The sequence below is a fragment of the Lupinus angustifolius genome, chromosome LG04, assembly GCF_001865875.1.
Source record: "Lupinus angustifolius cultivar Tanjil chromosome LG04, LupAngTanjil_v1.0, whole genome shotgun sequence".
In the NCBI taxonomy this organism is placed as follows: domain Eukaryota; kingdom Viridiplantae; phylum Streptophyta; class Magnoliopsida; order Fabales; family Fabaceae; genus Lupinus; species Lupinus angustifolius.
In genome coordinates, this window is record NC_032012.1 from 7,024,585 (window position 1) to 7,042,178 (window position 17,594).

General features: G+C 32.8%; 3 protein-coding genes across 3 annotated transcripts; 1 reads left to right on the top strand and 2 right to left on the bottom strand.

The window, feature by feature from the left end:
• Positions 3,940 to 5,466, top strand: LOC109344589 (protein FAR1-RELATED SEQUENCE 5-like). Its single transcript, XM_019583352.1, has 3 exons — positions 3,940 to 4,191; positions 4,604 to 5,046; positions 5,169 to 5,466. Exons 1-3 carry the CDS (start codon positions 3,940 to 3,942, stop codon positions 5,464 to 5,466), a joined length of 993 nt encoding a protein of 330 aa, XP_019438897.1.
• Positions 10,543 to 12,659, bottom strand: LOC109345384 (rubisco accumulation factor 1.1, chloroplastic-like). The gene is made up of 2 exons (XM_019584355.1): positions 12,061 to 12,659; positions 10,543 to 11,578 (listed from the first exon to the last, which is right to left on the bottom strand). Exons 1-2 carry the CDS (start codon positions 12,576 to 12,578, stop codon positions 10,792 to 10,794), a joined length of 1,305 nt encoding a protein of 434 aa, XP_019439900.1. The 5' UTR covers positions 12,579 to 12,659; the 3' UTR covers positions 10,543 to 10,791.
• On the bottom strand, positions 13,607 to 14,086 carry LOC109344590 (rubisco accumulation factor 1.1, chloroplastic-like). The gene has a single exon (XM_019583353.1). It carries the CDS (start codon positions 14,084 to 14,086, stop codon positions 13,607 to 13,609), a length of 480 nt encoding a protein of 159 aa, XP_019438898.1.

The window sequence follows — 17,594 nt, forward strand, 5'->3', positions numbered from 1 at the left end:
TATTTATTTGGTATACATATGTTTTTTCCTTAAGGAAACCCTCAATATTGTGCATTGATTTGATTTGATTTTTGTTAATAGTTTATCTCATTATGTTGCACATGTGTCTCACTAAAACAAAATTATCACCATGTAGGAAATTTGTGACAATACCAAAAACTAAGATGGGTTTTTTTATAACTTTATTCGAATTAGTTGAGATCTATGAAAATTCCAGGGTGAAACAAATTAATAAAGAGTAATCTTTTATTTATTTATATAGATGCTTGATAATTTTTCTTGTGTTGAATCAAGTGTTATTTATATCATTCGATCATTTTCATCTTTTTTATTTTAAAATCCATCAAAAAGCTAAAGTAAAGTTGTCACATTTTATTTTCATAATAATATTATTGATTAATAAATTCATGAATCTAAAACTCACCAAAGTACCGACAAATTTTGGACACACTCTTTTAGTATAGTCTTTAATTGCCAAAAAAAAAAAACAGTGAAGTTAAAAGTAAAGAGAGCTAAGAAATATAAAGTTCATATCATCCAACACCATCTTTTGATTGTTGCCTAGCTGGTTATATGCGTGCGAATGAGTATCATTCTCTCTTTGCGGCACACTGTACCATGTCGTTATGTGAAGCATTATTAATTAATTAACTCCATCATCATCTTTTCATTTTTGGTTAATATTCTTCTTCACTCTTGATTTTCTAACCATTCTGAGATCAACACCTAACCCTCCAAAAATATGCATTAATTAATGTTTGCTCCAATGTGAAAGTTTCCGGAATTTTGGTTAATTTACCCTTAAATTCAGGAGGCAATATATTAGTATTCCTTTTCTGGTACCGACCAATGTATCAACTCAACACATGAATAATGAAATAATCACTTTAGAATATGTAACTCTCACATAAATTAAATTTTAAATGTTTTTGTCATTTTAAGGATGTATTCTAAATTTATAATTTTAAGTCAATTGTTGAGTTATGATTACTCAATTTGTTACTACGTTTTCTCCTTCATGTTTTTCAAAGCTCGGTGGTTATATTCTGTAATTGAAATATTCCATGCCACGCGATCGGTGTATGACGACTTTGGTAATTAACATTAAGTTATGCATTTCATTCACATCACATCACCAAATATCACATCAATTAGAAAACTTGCAATATCAATTAATAAAAGGCTAAGGAGGTGGTTAAACCTATAAGTTCCAGCCTGTTTTGTTTCTTTCCTTTCCTTTTAATTTATGCTTTTATTTGGTTTAGGGGATGGAGAAAATAGGATTAGAGAAGATAAAAAAAGAGTTCGAGTAGATAGAAAAAATAAGAGTTTGAGTAGATAGAAAAAAATAAGAAAAAAAATTGATCATAAGAGTTGTTTGGTAGAAAAAAATTAAAAGAGAAAGAAAATATGTTCTCATCATTAAAAAGAGAATTTTACCACTTATAAATAATAAAGAGCATTCCATAAATTTAAGGATATAATAGTAAATGAAAAAAACTCTATACCTTTAACATTTCTTCTCTTATGAGAGAAGAAAACAAAAATTGGTGGGTCACACCACTTTTATTTTCTTTTTCTCATACTCTCTCCTACCAAATGAGATAATAGAATAAAATATTTCCTTATACTAGAAGATAATTTATCTCATTCAGCCACTAAAAGTATGACATGCATATAATTTTGTTTAGCTTTAGAATTTTTTTTGTTGAAAATGATTAAATACGATACATGTCATGGTTTTAGTGGCTGGAGGAGATAACTTACTAGAAGATACTATATTGTCATGAGATAAATAATGTCCTTCTCCTTGACCTCACTCTTTCATTTCATTTTCTGTGCTCACTCTTTCCTACCAAAGCAACCTTATTAAAGTCGTTTGCAACTTTGAAGTCTTTTTAAATAAACTACTTTAGCATCTTTTGTATTGCTTGAGTAAGAAGCTAGGTCATCATTATTATATGTTGGCTTTTAAGTTTCTTGTTTTAACTTGTTCTAATTAGAAACATGTTAAGCTTGTATCTAGATTTATTTCTTCTTACACTCTTAAAATACTGTCGAATGCTGATTTAGATATTGTAAGTCTTTGAAGAGTGTAGGTGTATTGGAGCCAAGGGAATTAAGAAAAAAGTCTATCTTTGTAACAATTTTTACAATGTTATCTCTTAGTTGTCTTTAGGCAACAATGATAGTTTTTCGATTTTGGAGATTTTCTATGTTTGTTCATGTGTTGAGCTTATATTATTTCTCTATTTCTTTGCAAGTATAGTTTGAAAGTGACATTCTTCCCAACAAGTTACATATGAAGTTATGGTTCCATGCATGGAATATTAAATTCTATATTACGCTAAATAGTTGCATCTATATCTCACATTGTATATCAGAAAAACTGAAATTATTCTATTGTCATGTTAAGTTTCCTAAGTGTTACGAAGTTTGACATAGAGAAATTTGATGGATGATGAATTTTGGCTTGATAGAAGTACAAATAAATGATGTATTGATACAAACAGGATTTTACAATGTGTTGTAATAGAAGTCTACGGATGTGGATGGTGATAAATGGGGGGAGATGGATTTGAAAGTAGCAAGTAGTGGTTGAGCTAGGCATGAGCATGAGTCAGGTTGGATAGGGTAAGGTCTATCCTTTAGTTGATTATAAATGTTAATTGTGTCGTTTTTTTGAATTGGACCTAGATCCGAAGTTAATCTGAACTCGATTGTAAATCCGATTAAATATAAGGAGAAGGATCAAGTTACTCCAGGAGTAAGTCACAAGACTTACTCCATATCATGACCCTCTATTTTATAAAAAATCAATGGTTCAGATTTATTTTTAAAAGTGATGTGATAACATTTTTTTCCACTCACGGAAGTATCTTCATCTCCCTCTCTCTCAAGTAACATAAACAACAACAAAGAAATGAGACTCTCCACATTTTCTGGTAATTAATCTCCCTGTAACTTTTTGGTAGCGCTTTTCTTATTAACGCTTCAGAAACTTAAAGTTGAAAGAAAAATAGAGGTAGGCAATGAGGTTTTTGCAGCATTGGTTCTGCTACTTTACTGCTTCATTGTTACTGAATTCCTCATTTTCCTTCTTCTTCGTCTAAATTCATCATTTGCCCTTCTTATTCTTTGTTTTTTGAAGAACATATCATTCTCTTTTTAAAATATTCATTTTGATGAATTTATCAAGTTTTATATGTTCCCCATGTGTTTGATGAAATACTTGAATGACCATACAACAGGTGATGTATCTTTTTGTTGTGTCTACCACCTTCATATAGAAGGTACTGTGATTGAAGTACATGAACTCATTTTTTTCATTCTTGTTGATTAGTAGTTTTAGCACATATGATGAATTATGAGTGAAGTTGATGTTATGTTAAAAATATATTCATGTGAATATGTGCTTGATTTTGTCATTTGTCATTGTACTCACTTAATGTAATTTAATTTAGGACGTGAAGGAGCACATTCCAACTTTACTCAACAAGGTTCATGGGTGACATTGAACTTCTACAAGGAAACTTTCCAAATATTAAACCAAACACTTCAAATATTGAAGATTTGAACATCGAGTCATGCATTGGGATGAAATTAGATTTTATTGAAAAGGTGAGAGAATTTTACAATTCATTTGTTAAGAATAAAGGTTTTGGAGTACGTGTTCGATCAACTAAACCGAAGAGAGTAGTCTTGGTCTGCTGCAGTGAAGGTTAACACAAATTTAAAAGTGGTGTAAATAAAGAAGTTGAAGATAATATTAGTTAAGCAAAAAGAAAGTGTTCGACTATTCGAACTGGTTGTCAAGCTTCACTTGTTGTTGCAAGAGGTAAGATAAAAAGTAATTGGGTTATGACATTAGTTGTCAATGATCATAACCATATTATGGTTAGCCCAAGAAGTGTGTCATATATGAGGTGTCATAAAAAGATGAGTGTTGCTGCAAAAAGTCTTGTTGAAAAATTTGAGGAAAAAGGCTTACCTACTGGAAAAGTAGCTACAATTTTCAATAATGACGAGTCATCTTTCTCTAATAGAGTTTGTTGGAATCACGTGAGAAATCTACGAACAAAGAATTTAGATGTTGGGGATGCTCAAGCTGTTTTCGACTATTGTAAACTAAAGGAGAGTGAAAATCCTAACTTTTTCTATGCAATACAATTGGATGATGATTCTCAGATGGTCAATTTTTTTTGGTGGACTCTAGATCAAGAGTATCTTATCAACAATTTGAAGATGCTATAACTTTTGATACTACCTATAAAACTAACAAGTATAGTATGCCATTGCCCCATTTGTTGGATTAAACAATCACTATTAGTGAATTTTGTTTGATTGTGCTTTACTACACGACGAGTCAGAGAGATCATTTATATGTTTGTTTCAAAGATGGCTTGAGGCAATGGATGGGGAAAAACCTGTGTCTATCATAACTGATCAGGATATAGCAAGCAGAGGTGTAATAGCAAAAGTATTTCCATAATCACGACATCGCCTTTGCTTGTGGCATATTAGGCAAAAATTTCCTATAAGGTTAACTCACATATATCACAAACAATCTATGTTCAAGCGTGACTTGAAAAGATGCATACAGGATTCACCTAACATTCAAGCTTTTGAAAAAGAATGGGAACGCATAAAGGATGATTATGAGTTGGCAAATAATGAATGGTTGAATGAGTTGTACAAGATTAGAGAATCATGGGTACCTATTTATAATAGAAGCACATTCTTTGCTGGGATGAATACTACTCTAAGAAGTGAAAGTATTAATTCATTTTTTGATTCTTTTGTACATGCGACAACAACACTACAAGAATTTGTAATAAAGTTTGAGAAAGCAGTCGATAGTCGCTTAGAAGCAGAAAGAAGAGAAGATTATGAATCTAGGCACAAACATTGTATTTTGAGTAATGGTTCCAAGCTTGAGGAGCATGTTGCTTCAATTTATACAAGAAATATTTTTTTTAAATTTCAAGATGAGCTTGGGAAGATCAACCAATTTACTAAGGTAAAGATTAAAAGAGATGGGCTAAGGTATGTGTATCAGTTTGTAGTTGTTATGATATTGAAGATGTTGTCACTGTTGACATAAATTTAGATTCAAAGATGGCTAAATGTGATTATCAGATGTTTGAATTTATGGGTATATTATGTAGACATATACTAGTAATTTTTCAAGCTAAAAGGATTGCTGAAATTCCTGACCACTTCATTTTGCAACGTTGGACTAAGGAAGCTAACAAAGGATTTGAGGCTAGTTATACTGAAAATAATTTTGTTGCTCAATTTACTACTTCAAAGATTATACGAAGGGTGCATGCTCAACAACAAGCAAGCATATTAGTTGATTTGGCTGAAGAGTCAGAGGAGATGTATAAGTTTATTATTTTAGAATTGTGCAACACACACAAGTCAGCAATTGCAACGAAAACAAATTCACTTACTGTTTTTTAGTCAAACCACACAAATGTGAATGAAATTGTCATATCAGAGCAAATAATACAAGCATCACATTTGATTATTGGAGACCCACATATATCACGTACAAAAGGAAGAAGAAATGATGGGGAAAAAAATGACTCAAAATTGTAGATTTAAGAGTGGTCTTGAAGTAGAACTTATCAAGTCATCAATCAAAAGGAAGAAATGCACCAAGTGTGGAGAACATGACCACAACAAAAAAACTTATAGGAAAATGTTCTATGTATAAATGAACAGAAAGTGTTACATCTTTTATATTTTTTATACTTTTGGGACAATGAATTGGTATTATATTGACTGAATTTCTTAAGTACAACAATGTTTGATTTGAAATTACATTTTTTGGATTTTATGTTAACGTTGAAGTTGAAAATTTGAGCATGCAAACTTATACATGTTTTGTGATGTTATGCTGAACACCCCTCTATTTTATTTATTGACATAATACTGACAAAATTTTAAAAGAATATCCACACAGAAGAATATTTCCCTTTGTCAATTTCTTATTTAAAAGTTTTGGTCTCTGGTAATTAGTGGGATTGTAGTTCATAACACAAGAATCTAGCAGTACGTCATTTGCAACAACCAATGTATATGTTTTGTTCAAATGTGTAAAAACTGTTTAACCCATTAGATATATTTTAGCAACATAGACTGAGCATTGTATTGAGTACACAAAGAAATTCACAAACATCAAATAAATATTGACAAACATAAATATGTTTTGCCATGTATCAATTTAAAGAACACTGAACTAACCTTAATGCTTAGGGAAGAATTCATGGATTTGCCTAGAAAAAACATAGCATTCATAGCTAAAACCCAATTTAACAAAACACACGAACTTGGTGAAGCTTAGGAGGAACATAGCCTTTGTAAGTACATCCCAAATTAACAAAGCAAACCTACTTGGTTAAGCTAAAGAGGAGTAATTATTATCATGATGATTCTTTTTACAAGTATGCAATCTTAACTGTTATTAAAGTTAATAAACCACAAGGAATAAAAAAACAAAATCTCGCTACTTTTATAATGTATTCTACTCTTGATTTGATCCAAAGTCTTTATATATCATTGATCAAAAACTCTAACACCTTGTCATGCCAATGGTATGTGCTCCTTCACGTCCTAAATTAAATCACATTAAGTGAGTACAATGACAAATGATAAATCAAGCACATATTCACATGAATATATTTTTAACATAACATCAACTTCACTCATAACTCATCATATGTGTTAAAACTACTAATCAACAAGAATGAAAAAATGAGTTCATATAATTCAATCACAGTACCTTCGATATGAAGGTGGTAGACACAACATAAAAGATACATCACCTATTGTATGGTCATTCAAGTATTTCATCAAACACGTTGGGAACATATAAAACTTGATAAATTCATCAAAATGAATATTTAAAAAAGAGAATGATATGTTCTTCAAAAGACAAAGAATAAGAAGAGCAAATGATGAATTTAGACAAAGAAGAAGGAAAATGAGAAATTCAGTAATAAGAAATACACTATCAAAAAGTTACAAGAAGATTAATTACCGGAAGATTTAGAGAATCTCATTTCTTTGTTGTTGATGTTACTTGAGAGAGTGGGAGATGAAGAGACTTCTGTGAGTGGAAAAAAATGTTATCACATTACTTTTAAAAATAAATCTGAACCATTAATTTTTTATAAAATAGAGGGTCATGATGTGGAGTAACTTATCCCTCCCCTAAATATAATACATAACTTTTTTTAGATAAAGTCTTGTATATATTATTTACTATTATGGATATGTGATTTGATATGTGAAAAGATATGTGCATATATTTTGTTAATATATGATGAAAAACTATAGAATTAATGATAAATTCGACCAAAAATATGTTATTAATTTGTACATAATTGACAAAACACAAATACAAATATGATAAGTGGATAACATGGACCAGGTTCGGGTAGGGTCATACTTATCCCATATCTGACCCTAATTATTGATTAGGTCTAAATTTTAAACTTGAACTCGATCTTATTTAGGTTTGATCATAATCGACCCAAGTTGAGTGAGTGGATAGGGTTGAATCATGCACATCCCTTTACGAGCCACTTGTGTTTGAGTTTATACACATGCACACCTTTGGAAAAAAATTGTGTAAAATATTGTTATAATTAATTTTTTGGACCTAGTTATATAAAATTACGTTACTCATTTTGTTATATTCTAATATGTATTGGATCATTCAATGCAATTTATACCATTTATATTGGGGTCGTGGATCCGCCACTAACAGCAAATGCCATTCGTCGTGTCTGGCTAAAATGTTCTGGAATATGCGTAGAATAATATGAAGTTCATTCTCCCTGATCTTTTTATGCTCAACTTCAATGACTTCAATCATTACTGATGAATCATAACCACATTTATACTAATTTGTGGCACTCCATGTTCCATCAGTTGTGATTGATCAAAATATATTTAATAATAAATTTTAAACTTAAAAATATGTTTTTTAACCAATCACAATTGATAACATATAAAATGATACAAATTGTGGGACAACAAATTTACTCCCGAATCATAAATGAAGAGAATAATCAGAATACTTTCTGAAGCTGAGTCAAACGGCTACATTTATTGATGATTTATAAATAGACTCAACTATGAAAAATGAAGTAGGACACTTATAGGAAGTATTTGGGAGAATCATTTAAAACTATAAGTTAGCATTCACTCCTTCATTATTTCATTGTATTCTATTGCAATTTATTTGTAGTCTTTCATACTTCATATTTACTCCACTTTTAGTATGATTGAAAAGAGTTGCAAAGCTGCAATTTATTACACAAATCATACACTCTTTTTGTGTTGAGCCTTAAGATAGGGGTGAAAATAATAATTGTTTGATCATTGAACCTGAAGAGATGAGGTGAGCAATGAATAATTGATTAAAGTGAAATCTTTGTGTTGTCAAGAAACTGAACATAACCTTAAATTTGGTGGAACTAATATAAATCTTGAATGACACTTCTTCTCACTTATCTCTTTTATTAGTTTATTATTATATTATTTTGTTTAAGATTTTATCTTGAGTAGTTCTTATTGTAAACATCAATCTTAGTTTTACTCTCTTCTATGTCTGTCTAAAAAGTAGACGACACAAATTTCTAATTTCTTCACTAGTTTATTTATTGCTTGTGCCTGCAAAAACTTTTTCAAAATTAGAAAATTGGTAAATGCAATTTAACTCTAATCTTATGATAACTTTGTTTATTTTATAGGTGTATCATGAAATGTGAGCATTGATATTCAAACGTTGATTGAATATCCACATTTTTAACATTAATACAGACATCTAAAAATCACTTTTCCAACTTGCAGTGAAAACAAAATAGCTTCTGATTTTTTTCCAGTCGTGAATAATCAGTGTCAGGTTACCCTTTCATTTTTGGATTTCTCTTTCCCATCCTCAAATCGAGTTGCAGATATCGAAGACTTGCAGGCGTTGTTTCAAAGCCAGTAAGCTCATAACTTCTTCCATATCATCAATCATTTTACAATGTTAGCACACCATCCACAATTGATTTATATTACTTTTGTTTGAAACATAAAAAACACTTATACGTTAGTGTATACATTTTAAATCTTAAATCATTACTAGTGATGGGCACCTAGGCTGCTTTCCTGCTTTAGTAATTAGCAGTTTGAGCTATGGGTTTGCCCAACATGTTTTCAATTTTTCCATTTTTTATGGAAATAACCAATGGTTATAATGATTCTTTTTCCCACTCTGTCAAGGGTTTTGAATTTCAGTTCATAGTTTCAATTACTGCTACTATTTCTCTAATTTTGGTAGTCTCTACAATAATAGTAGGATGCAATTTTGCTGTATTTTCCCACATGGTAAATGCTATGTAACTGCAATCTCAAACACAATTCGAAATCACGATGCTGTCTGTGCAGGAAAATTCATTGAGTTCTTATCCTGGTGGTGATATTGATGTTAGATCCTAAGTTTTCTTTGACATTCTAAGTGGAAAGATGAAAGCAGGGCGAACTGGATAGAAGTGTTAAATGGATGTCACTGTGAGAAATGTTAAAGATGCTAAGACATCTGCACTGAGAGAAAGAGGGAATGCATATCTGGGAAATCTTGTTTTACTAGTTAATGGTGAATTGTTGTTTGGATGTTGTTGAGGGATATGATAAACTTGTATTACTAGTTACTACTCTCAAGGTTAAACACTAATTTTGTGTCATTCTTGTATATACTTGGATGATAGTATGCTGATCCATGATTTATGATTTATGAATTAGAATTCAGTTTTTTGTTTGGCCTGTGATTGTAATGTATCAGTTGATTCAGTTCAATTTTCTAATTTAAATCCAATTGTAACGTCTCAACACCCCTTCTCAAGTTGCTGGTTACAATGGTCATGTCTACTTTCAGCTCTGATTAATTGGGGCTTGTGTTCTGTATTATGCTCAGACTTGTATAAGAGACTTTTGTATTGTTAAGCATATGTTACTTCTTATTTTTGAGCTCTTACTATAAAATCAGCATTCAATACACCAAACGCATTAGGTACCAGTACCATAGAAATTCCCCAAGTAGGATACACTTTGACCACTTCACAGGCTCACACTGTGTTATCTTGGCCGGAAAATATTATGAAACTTGAAGAATGGGGCATTCCGAAGTGTAAGAAAGCACTTGTATATAATTGTCTGTAGATTATTTGTGTTACAGTGGTAAGACTATGACTGTCAAAGTGGAAGTTATGCAGGATTGGCTACTAACCCACCACAGGAATGCTTGCATGTATTTGTTATGCACTCCACAGAGCAAATGTTCTTGGACTTTTGTCGAGCAAAATTACTTATAGTGTAACATCCTCGACTAAAATTTATCCAAACTTGACCGAAACTGGGTTCTTATTCTGTATAGTGTCAGTTCAAACTTATAAGTCAGTGTGCATCCCTTCCCAAGGTATAGTTCCTACTGGTCAAGAATTAAGATAAATTTCTTGTAAGATATATGATGCATGAACTATGGACCATACCAAAAACAAACATGACTAACCTGAACAAATAGATGTTTAATACAATCAGCTATAGTATTTATCTTTAATCACATAACAAGGACGTACAAGAGAAAACAAATGATTCAGTCCTTCAATTTAAGTATGAAAAACAAAAGAAAATTGCAACTAATACAAAATTAACAGAGTAAGAGCTGTGAAATGTCCTGAATCAATCTCCATTAATTAGAAACCCATTACCCTGTTGCATGTGCCTATCCTTTCAATCCCAGTCTTCTTCACTCAATTGTTCATCATCCTCATCTCTGGGCGGCCTAACAACCAACACCACCGCTCCTAAACTCTCCTCGACACCAATTTCTTTCAATGCCAAACCCCTCTCCACCTTTAAACCCCCACCATCAACTTTCACTAGATAAAACCCATCATCAGCACCTACCTCCCTCTGGTTCCTGTCAGCCACCACCAATATCGACTCTTCCTTATACCATCTTTTTGCCTTCCATGGCAACACCCTTGCATCCGGAAATGATATGACCACTCCTCCTTTTCCCAAACCCACCAAAGGATCCCATCTAGGCAACACCACCCACCGCTCCCACCCCTTGTCGGCCACCACCACACCAAACTCCCCCTCACTCCTGCACTCAAAGGGTGCCTCTGAAATCTCCCTACCTGTCTTCTCCGCTTTACAAACCGGCAAAACAACCACTGAGGTGGCCTCTGCCACCTCTCCAATCTTCAACCTCACCACTGGAACACGCACTATTTCTACCTCATCCTCTTTATCATCCTCCACACCATCTTTCCGCCTCAACTCCCCTAAAACCGTGTTTTTAGCCTTCTCAGATTCGGCAACACGCAATGCCTGGTCCAATACAGAAGCTCTTTCCAAGAGGTCCCTATGTTCCATAGCCTGCCTGTAATACATAAAAGACAGACAATCTCCCGGGAGATTATAATCAAATTTCTCCCACCCTTTATCCCCACGCCTGCTAGGGTAGTCTTTAATCGAACGTGCAAGTTCCTGAGCCCCTTTGCCGTCAAACCTGTTACAAATGTGGAATGAATTATTAATGATGCACAATTTCTGTATGTACACAAATGAGTACAATAATTAAATAAGTAATGCTAGCAATACACCATTTTCAACATTCTCTTCACATAGAGACCCATAAATAGAAAGCGAAACAATGTGATTTATGAATTTCACATGAACTCACCCAATATAAACTATAAAGGTAGATTTAAGGAGTGTATTGCTAACCTATGAAATCCGATATGCTGATACGTATTTTCTCGAAAATGTAGGATACAATAGTGTGGGATACATATAGAATACAGATAAGTTACTGAAGTATCGGTGCTTCATAGCTGCTAACAACTTTCCAATTAAATATCATAAGATTAACAGTATTGACTAACTAACTAACAATAACTAATTGTAACTGAAAGCACTGCAAATAACTGTTTATAACTGAAACAGTTAAGGTATAAATTAACTGAGAATGTTATGTGGTAATGTTGATACCCATTCTGGACAATGAAACTAGCAGCGGCGGTGCGTTGGGAGGCGCTGAGGAGGCGAATTTCATAGAGCAACTGTTCGCCGCCATTATCAAAGGCGGCAATGATTTCTGGATCAGCTTTAGAATGAATGAGTGATTCACGAACCTGAGAAGCAACAATAAGTCGATTCTGTTCAACGCCAGTGATGCCAGTAGCTTCTTCAAGTGAAGGAGGAGAGAAGCCTTCGCGGAAAAGGGCAGGGATGAGTGGGGCATACTCGTACCACTGGCCGAGACGGTTGGCGAGGATGTCGATTCGGGCGGCGAGGTCGAGCTTGCTGAATTTGGAAGGGAGGGGCGTTGGAGGAGGCCGGAAAGGCTGGTAGAGGTTTTGCTGGATGGGAGGAGGGTTGTTGGAAAAACGGTCGAAGTTGAGGGTGGCGGAAATTGGTTTAAGGGAATTGGTACGGTGGTGGTGGTGGTGGTGGTGGTTGGGGGAGATGGGGTTGAGGTTTAGAGTGTTTACTGAGAGTGAGAGCATTGTAGAACTCGGGATTGGTGATGATGAGAGAGTTTGAAGGTGTTGGATTTGCCTTGCCTTATCTAATAGATATCCACTTTAGATATTTATATGTTTACTTCAATTCATTGGCTTTATCAACTTGTGCAAGCAACTCACACAATTTTGATCCCCATTATTTTGATTAAGGATTTTTTTAGTACGAGAGAGACAAGGTTATGACATTTTTATGTTTCCAATAAAGCAAATAATATACGTTTATTTTCATTGTCAAAATTATACTTAATTTAAACATAATTGAGAGTTTATTAAACATGAATGTGTATAAGAGATGAATAATAAATTGTTGAAATTGACATCTTAATTTAATTTTCTTTTACTTATAAGGTAAAATGTTTGAACAAAAATACACATGTTATCAATATTAAATGATTTATAAAATGATCTTAAAACTTTTGTTGCAAAGTTTGACAAAGGTAAGTTTTTTATCTTCATAATCTATTTAATAAGTATAAAATCATTAAGAATTCAAATGAAGTTTAATATAATAAGTATCATTGGCAATTTGAGCAACGCCTATGGGGTTCGCCTCATACTTATTAGGTGGTTAACCCATAAGCAAAACGGACAGCTCACGTGCAATATTAGATAAAGTATTGAATATGAAATATGCAAGTTATGTATTATTTATTTTATATGAAGTGTATATAAATTTATATATTTATATATATATATATTAGTTTATTTATGGCGGTTCACAAGTCCGCTCTATGATAGGACAAATCGCAAGTGCACGATTATGATGTCAGGTAATAAAATATCGATCCCACGAGGACTGACAAATTCATTTAATTATAACAATTAATTTATATTTAACTCAAAAAGGAATTAAAAGTGAATTTAGAACAATTGATAAGAATAGTTATGAAAATAATAAAAAAAAGATTGAAATCTAATTTATGATAAGTTTCCAAGATAAGGGTTATCGCCTTTACACTCCCAAATCTTTGTTTTGCTCATTTTCATGAACTTTAAGTTGTGAGGGTAAATTACTCTTTGATATTGTCATCATCTCTCGAACTCTGACACATGTACTCAAATGAAATCGCACCTACTCTCATGGTACGATTATCAATTAAATTATTTACTTGGATCTTTCTATTCAATCGCTTTGTAGCAATTTCAACGCCAGTGATGCCAGTAGCTTCTTCAAGTGAAGGAGGAGAGAAGCCTTCGCGGAAAAGGGCAGGGATGAGTGGGGCATACTCGTACCACTGGCCGAGACGGTTGGCGAGGATGTCGATTCGGGCGGCGAGGTCGAGCTTGCTGAATTTGGAAGGGAGGGGCGTTGGAGGAGGCCGGAAAGGCTGGTAGAGGTTTTGCTGGATGGGAGGAGGGTTGTTGGAAAAACGGTCGAAGTTGAGGGTGGCGGAAATTGGTTTAAGGGAATTGGTACGGTGGTGGTGGTGGTGGTGGTGGTTGGGGGAGATGGGGTTGAGGTTTAGAGTGTTTACTGAGAGTGAGAGCATTGTAGAACTCGGGATTGGTGATGATGAGAGAGTTTGAAGGTGTTGGATTTGCCTTGCCTTATCTAATAGATATCCACTTTAGATATTTATATGTTTACTTCAATTCATTGGCTTTATCAACTTGTGCAAGCAACTCACACAATTTTGATCCCCATTATTTTGATTAAGGATTTTTTTAGTACGAGAGAGACAAGGTTATGACATTTTTATGTTTCCAATAAAGCAAATAATATACGTTTATTTTCATTGTCAAAATTATACTTAATTTAAACATAATTGAGAGTTTATTAAACATGAATGTGTATAAGAGATGAATAATAAATTGTTGAAATTGACATCTTAATTTAATTTTCTTTTACTTATAAGGTAAAATGTTTGAACAAAAATACACATGTTATCAATATTAAATGATTTATAAAATGATCTTAAAACTTTTGTTGCAAAGTTTGACAAAGGTAAGTTTTTTATCTTCATAATCTATTTAATAAGTATAAAATCATTAAGAATTCAAATGAAGTTTAATATAATAAGTATCATTGGCAATTTGAGCAACGCCTATGGGGTTCGCCTCATACTTATTAGGTGGTTAACCCATAAGCAAAACGGACAGCTCACGTGCAATATTAGATAAAGTATTGAATATGAAATATGCAAGTTATGTATTATTTATTTTATATGAAGTGTATATAAATTTATATATTTATATATATATATATTAGTTTATTTATGGCGGTTCACAAGTCCGCTCTATGATAGGACAAATCGCAAGTGCACGATTATGATGTCAGGTAATAAAATATCGATCCCACGAGGACTGACAAATTCATTTAATTATAACAATTAATTTATATTTAACTCAAAAAGGAATTAAAAGTGAATTTAGAACAATTGATAAGAATAGTTATGAAAATAATAAAAAAAAGATTGAAATCTAATTTATGATAAGTTTCCAAGATAAGGGTTATCGCCTTTACACTCCCAAATCTTTGTTTTGCTCATTTTCATGAACTTTAAGTTGTGAGGGTAAATTACTCTTTGATATTGTCATCATCTCTCGAACTCTGACACATGTACTCAAATGAAATCGCACCTACTCTCATGGTACGATTATCAATTAAATTATTTACTTGGATCTTTCTATTCAATCGCTTTGTAGCAATCCAATGTGAATTCCAGAAACCCCCGAGAATCCTAAGACTACTCTCGTGAAATTAGGATTTTAGTTTGAATAACTGAATGATCGAATATTTGAGTTCACTTCTCGGTCCATTCCTAATGTATCTAAGAGATATAATTTATTGGCTAGACAACTCACTAAAATAGAACTCAGTTTAATGATTTAAATCACAACATTTAATGAAATAGAAGAAAGAACAAATGTTTATTAAATATGAAAGGGCATTGTCTCAATCCTAGAAACAAATGGAATTACTCATTCATGATGGAGAAGAGAATATCAAATTCTAAATTAGAGAATTGTAATGTAAAGTGTGTCCCCTCATTGAGAGAGAATCCTCATTTATCCTAATTATAAAATATTGGGCTAAACCCAACAAAACAAATCTAAAAATAGGAATAGAATATGTCATCCACAGTCATGGGTGTATGTGATGCCTTCACTTCAAGTTGATTCTCTTCGATCCTGGATCCAAGGCGACTTATTTTGGCCCTTCAATTGGTCTTTGTATAGTTCAATACCAAATTCCATCTTCTTGCATTCAATATCTACTTTTTTGGTTTCAATCCATTCAAACTGCACAACATAGCCAAAAACACCCGCTCTACCCGAACAAAGAGAAATAAAAGCTAAAAACAATCCTAAAGTCCTAATTATGTCCTAAAATACAAGTTAAATTCAATAGAAATGTAGCATAGTTTCACACTCATCAAATCCCCTCAAGCTTATCTCTTGCTTGTCCTCAAGCAAGTATTATAACTAACTTTTATAGTCATGTATGAATGATAATATAGAAATCATTACCCAAAATAACTAGCAATCTCATGATAGTTTTGAAACAATCCAGCATTATGACAAGACAATCATAATTTTTTTTTAACTCAAGCTAAGTTTTTGAGTCATAACAACTGCATGAATTAGGGTCACTCTTCTCTCATCACTCTCATATGTTTAAAGGCCATAGTGTTTCGCTCAAAAAATTCATGAAAGTAAATTATCATAGCCTTGATAATAGACCAAATTGCCACTGACTGTTTTGAATGCATGTGAAAATCAAGAGGTATTTAAATGGTGTAATGAGGCCAATGTGAATGATTTAAGGTGAGATAATCAAAGAAAGGGTAATAGATAAGGCCTATATGTCCTGCATGGACCAGTTGCAAATACCCATTTTGAAGGGACAACTAATAGACAATGTTGTCTTATCACTTTTCACTCTATTTTTTCTTTAAAGTTTATGATTTTTTTGTGGTCGACACTATATACATTTCCCTAAAAAAGGCTCCAAACTCAGGGAAACACTAAAGTCGACACTAAACACTGAAATTAATGAACTAAAAAATGTATCTTCGACATATGTTACCTCCCACGAAGCGCTTGTTTAACATCATTAGCTTGACAGTTGATCCTTACCCACCACATAGGATCCTATGAACTCATACTGAGGGTGGAGGGAGTATTTTTATTTCCATTTTAGGTGTTTTCCCTTTCTTCTAATTATCAAATTTATGTATAACCCTCAAGCTCTCCTCATGCGGGTTGTAGGGGAGTGTTGAGCTTGCATCTATAAATTCATTACCCTCAACCACTTCCTCATCAAAATTCGAAGTGTCACCTTCCGGCATGCTTCTCTCCAAGAGATTCACATATTTCACTTTAGGAACTTCCTCTTTCATTACTTGGTTCAACATATCAACCCTACAACATGAGTCCTTAAGAGAAGGTTGTTTAAAAGATTTAGCAATATCAAATTCAACATTTTCATCCACTATGCTTAGGGAAAGTTTTTCATTTTTAACATCAATTATAATACCAGAGGTAGTAAAAAATGGTCTACCTAGTATGATTGAAATTTGTGTATCTTCTTCCATCTCTAGCATTACAAAATCCGTTGGAATGTAAAATTTCCCAACTTTGATAGGAACATCCTCCAAGATGTATATAAGAACTTTAACCAACCTATCCGCTAATTGAAGTGATATAGTAGTGGATTTTCTGTTTTAGTTCACCCACATCCAATTTTTTACATACAGATAAAGGCATGAGGCTCACACTTGCCCCTAAGTCACATAAAGCATAGTCAAAATTAGTATTATCAATTAAGCAAGGGATAGAGAAACTACCAGTATCTTTTAGTTTTGGAGGCAATTTATTTTGAATTAAAGCACTGCACTCCTAAGTTAAAACAATAATTTCATAATCCTCTAGTCATCTCTTTTTATATAGAATACCCTTAAGAAATTACATGTATGCAGACATCTCCTGTAGTATCTCAGTGAAGGACAAATTGATATATAATTTCTTAAGTATATGTAAGAATTTCTCATATTT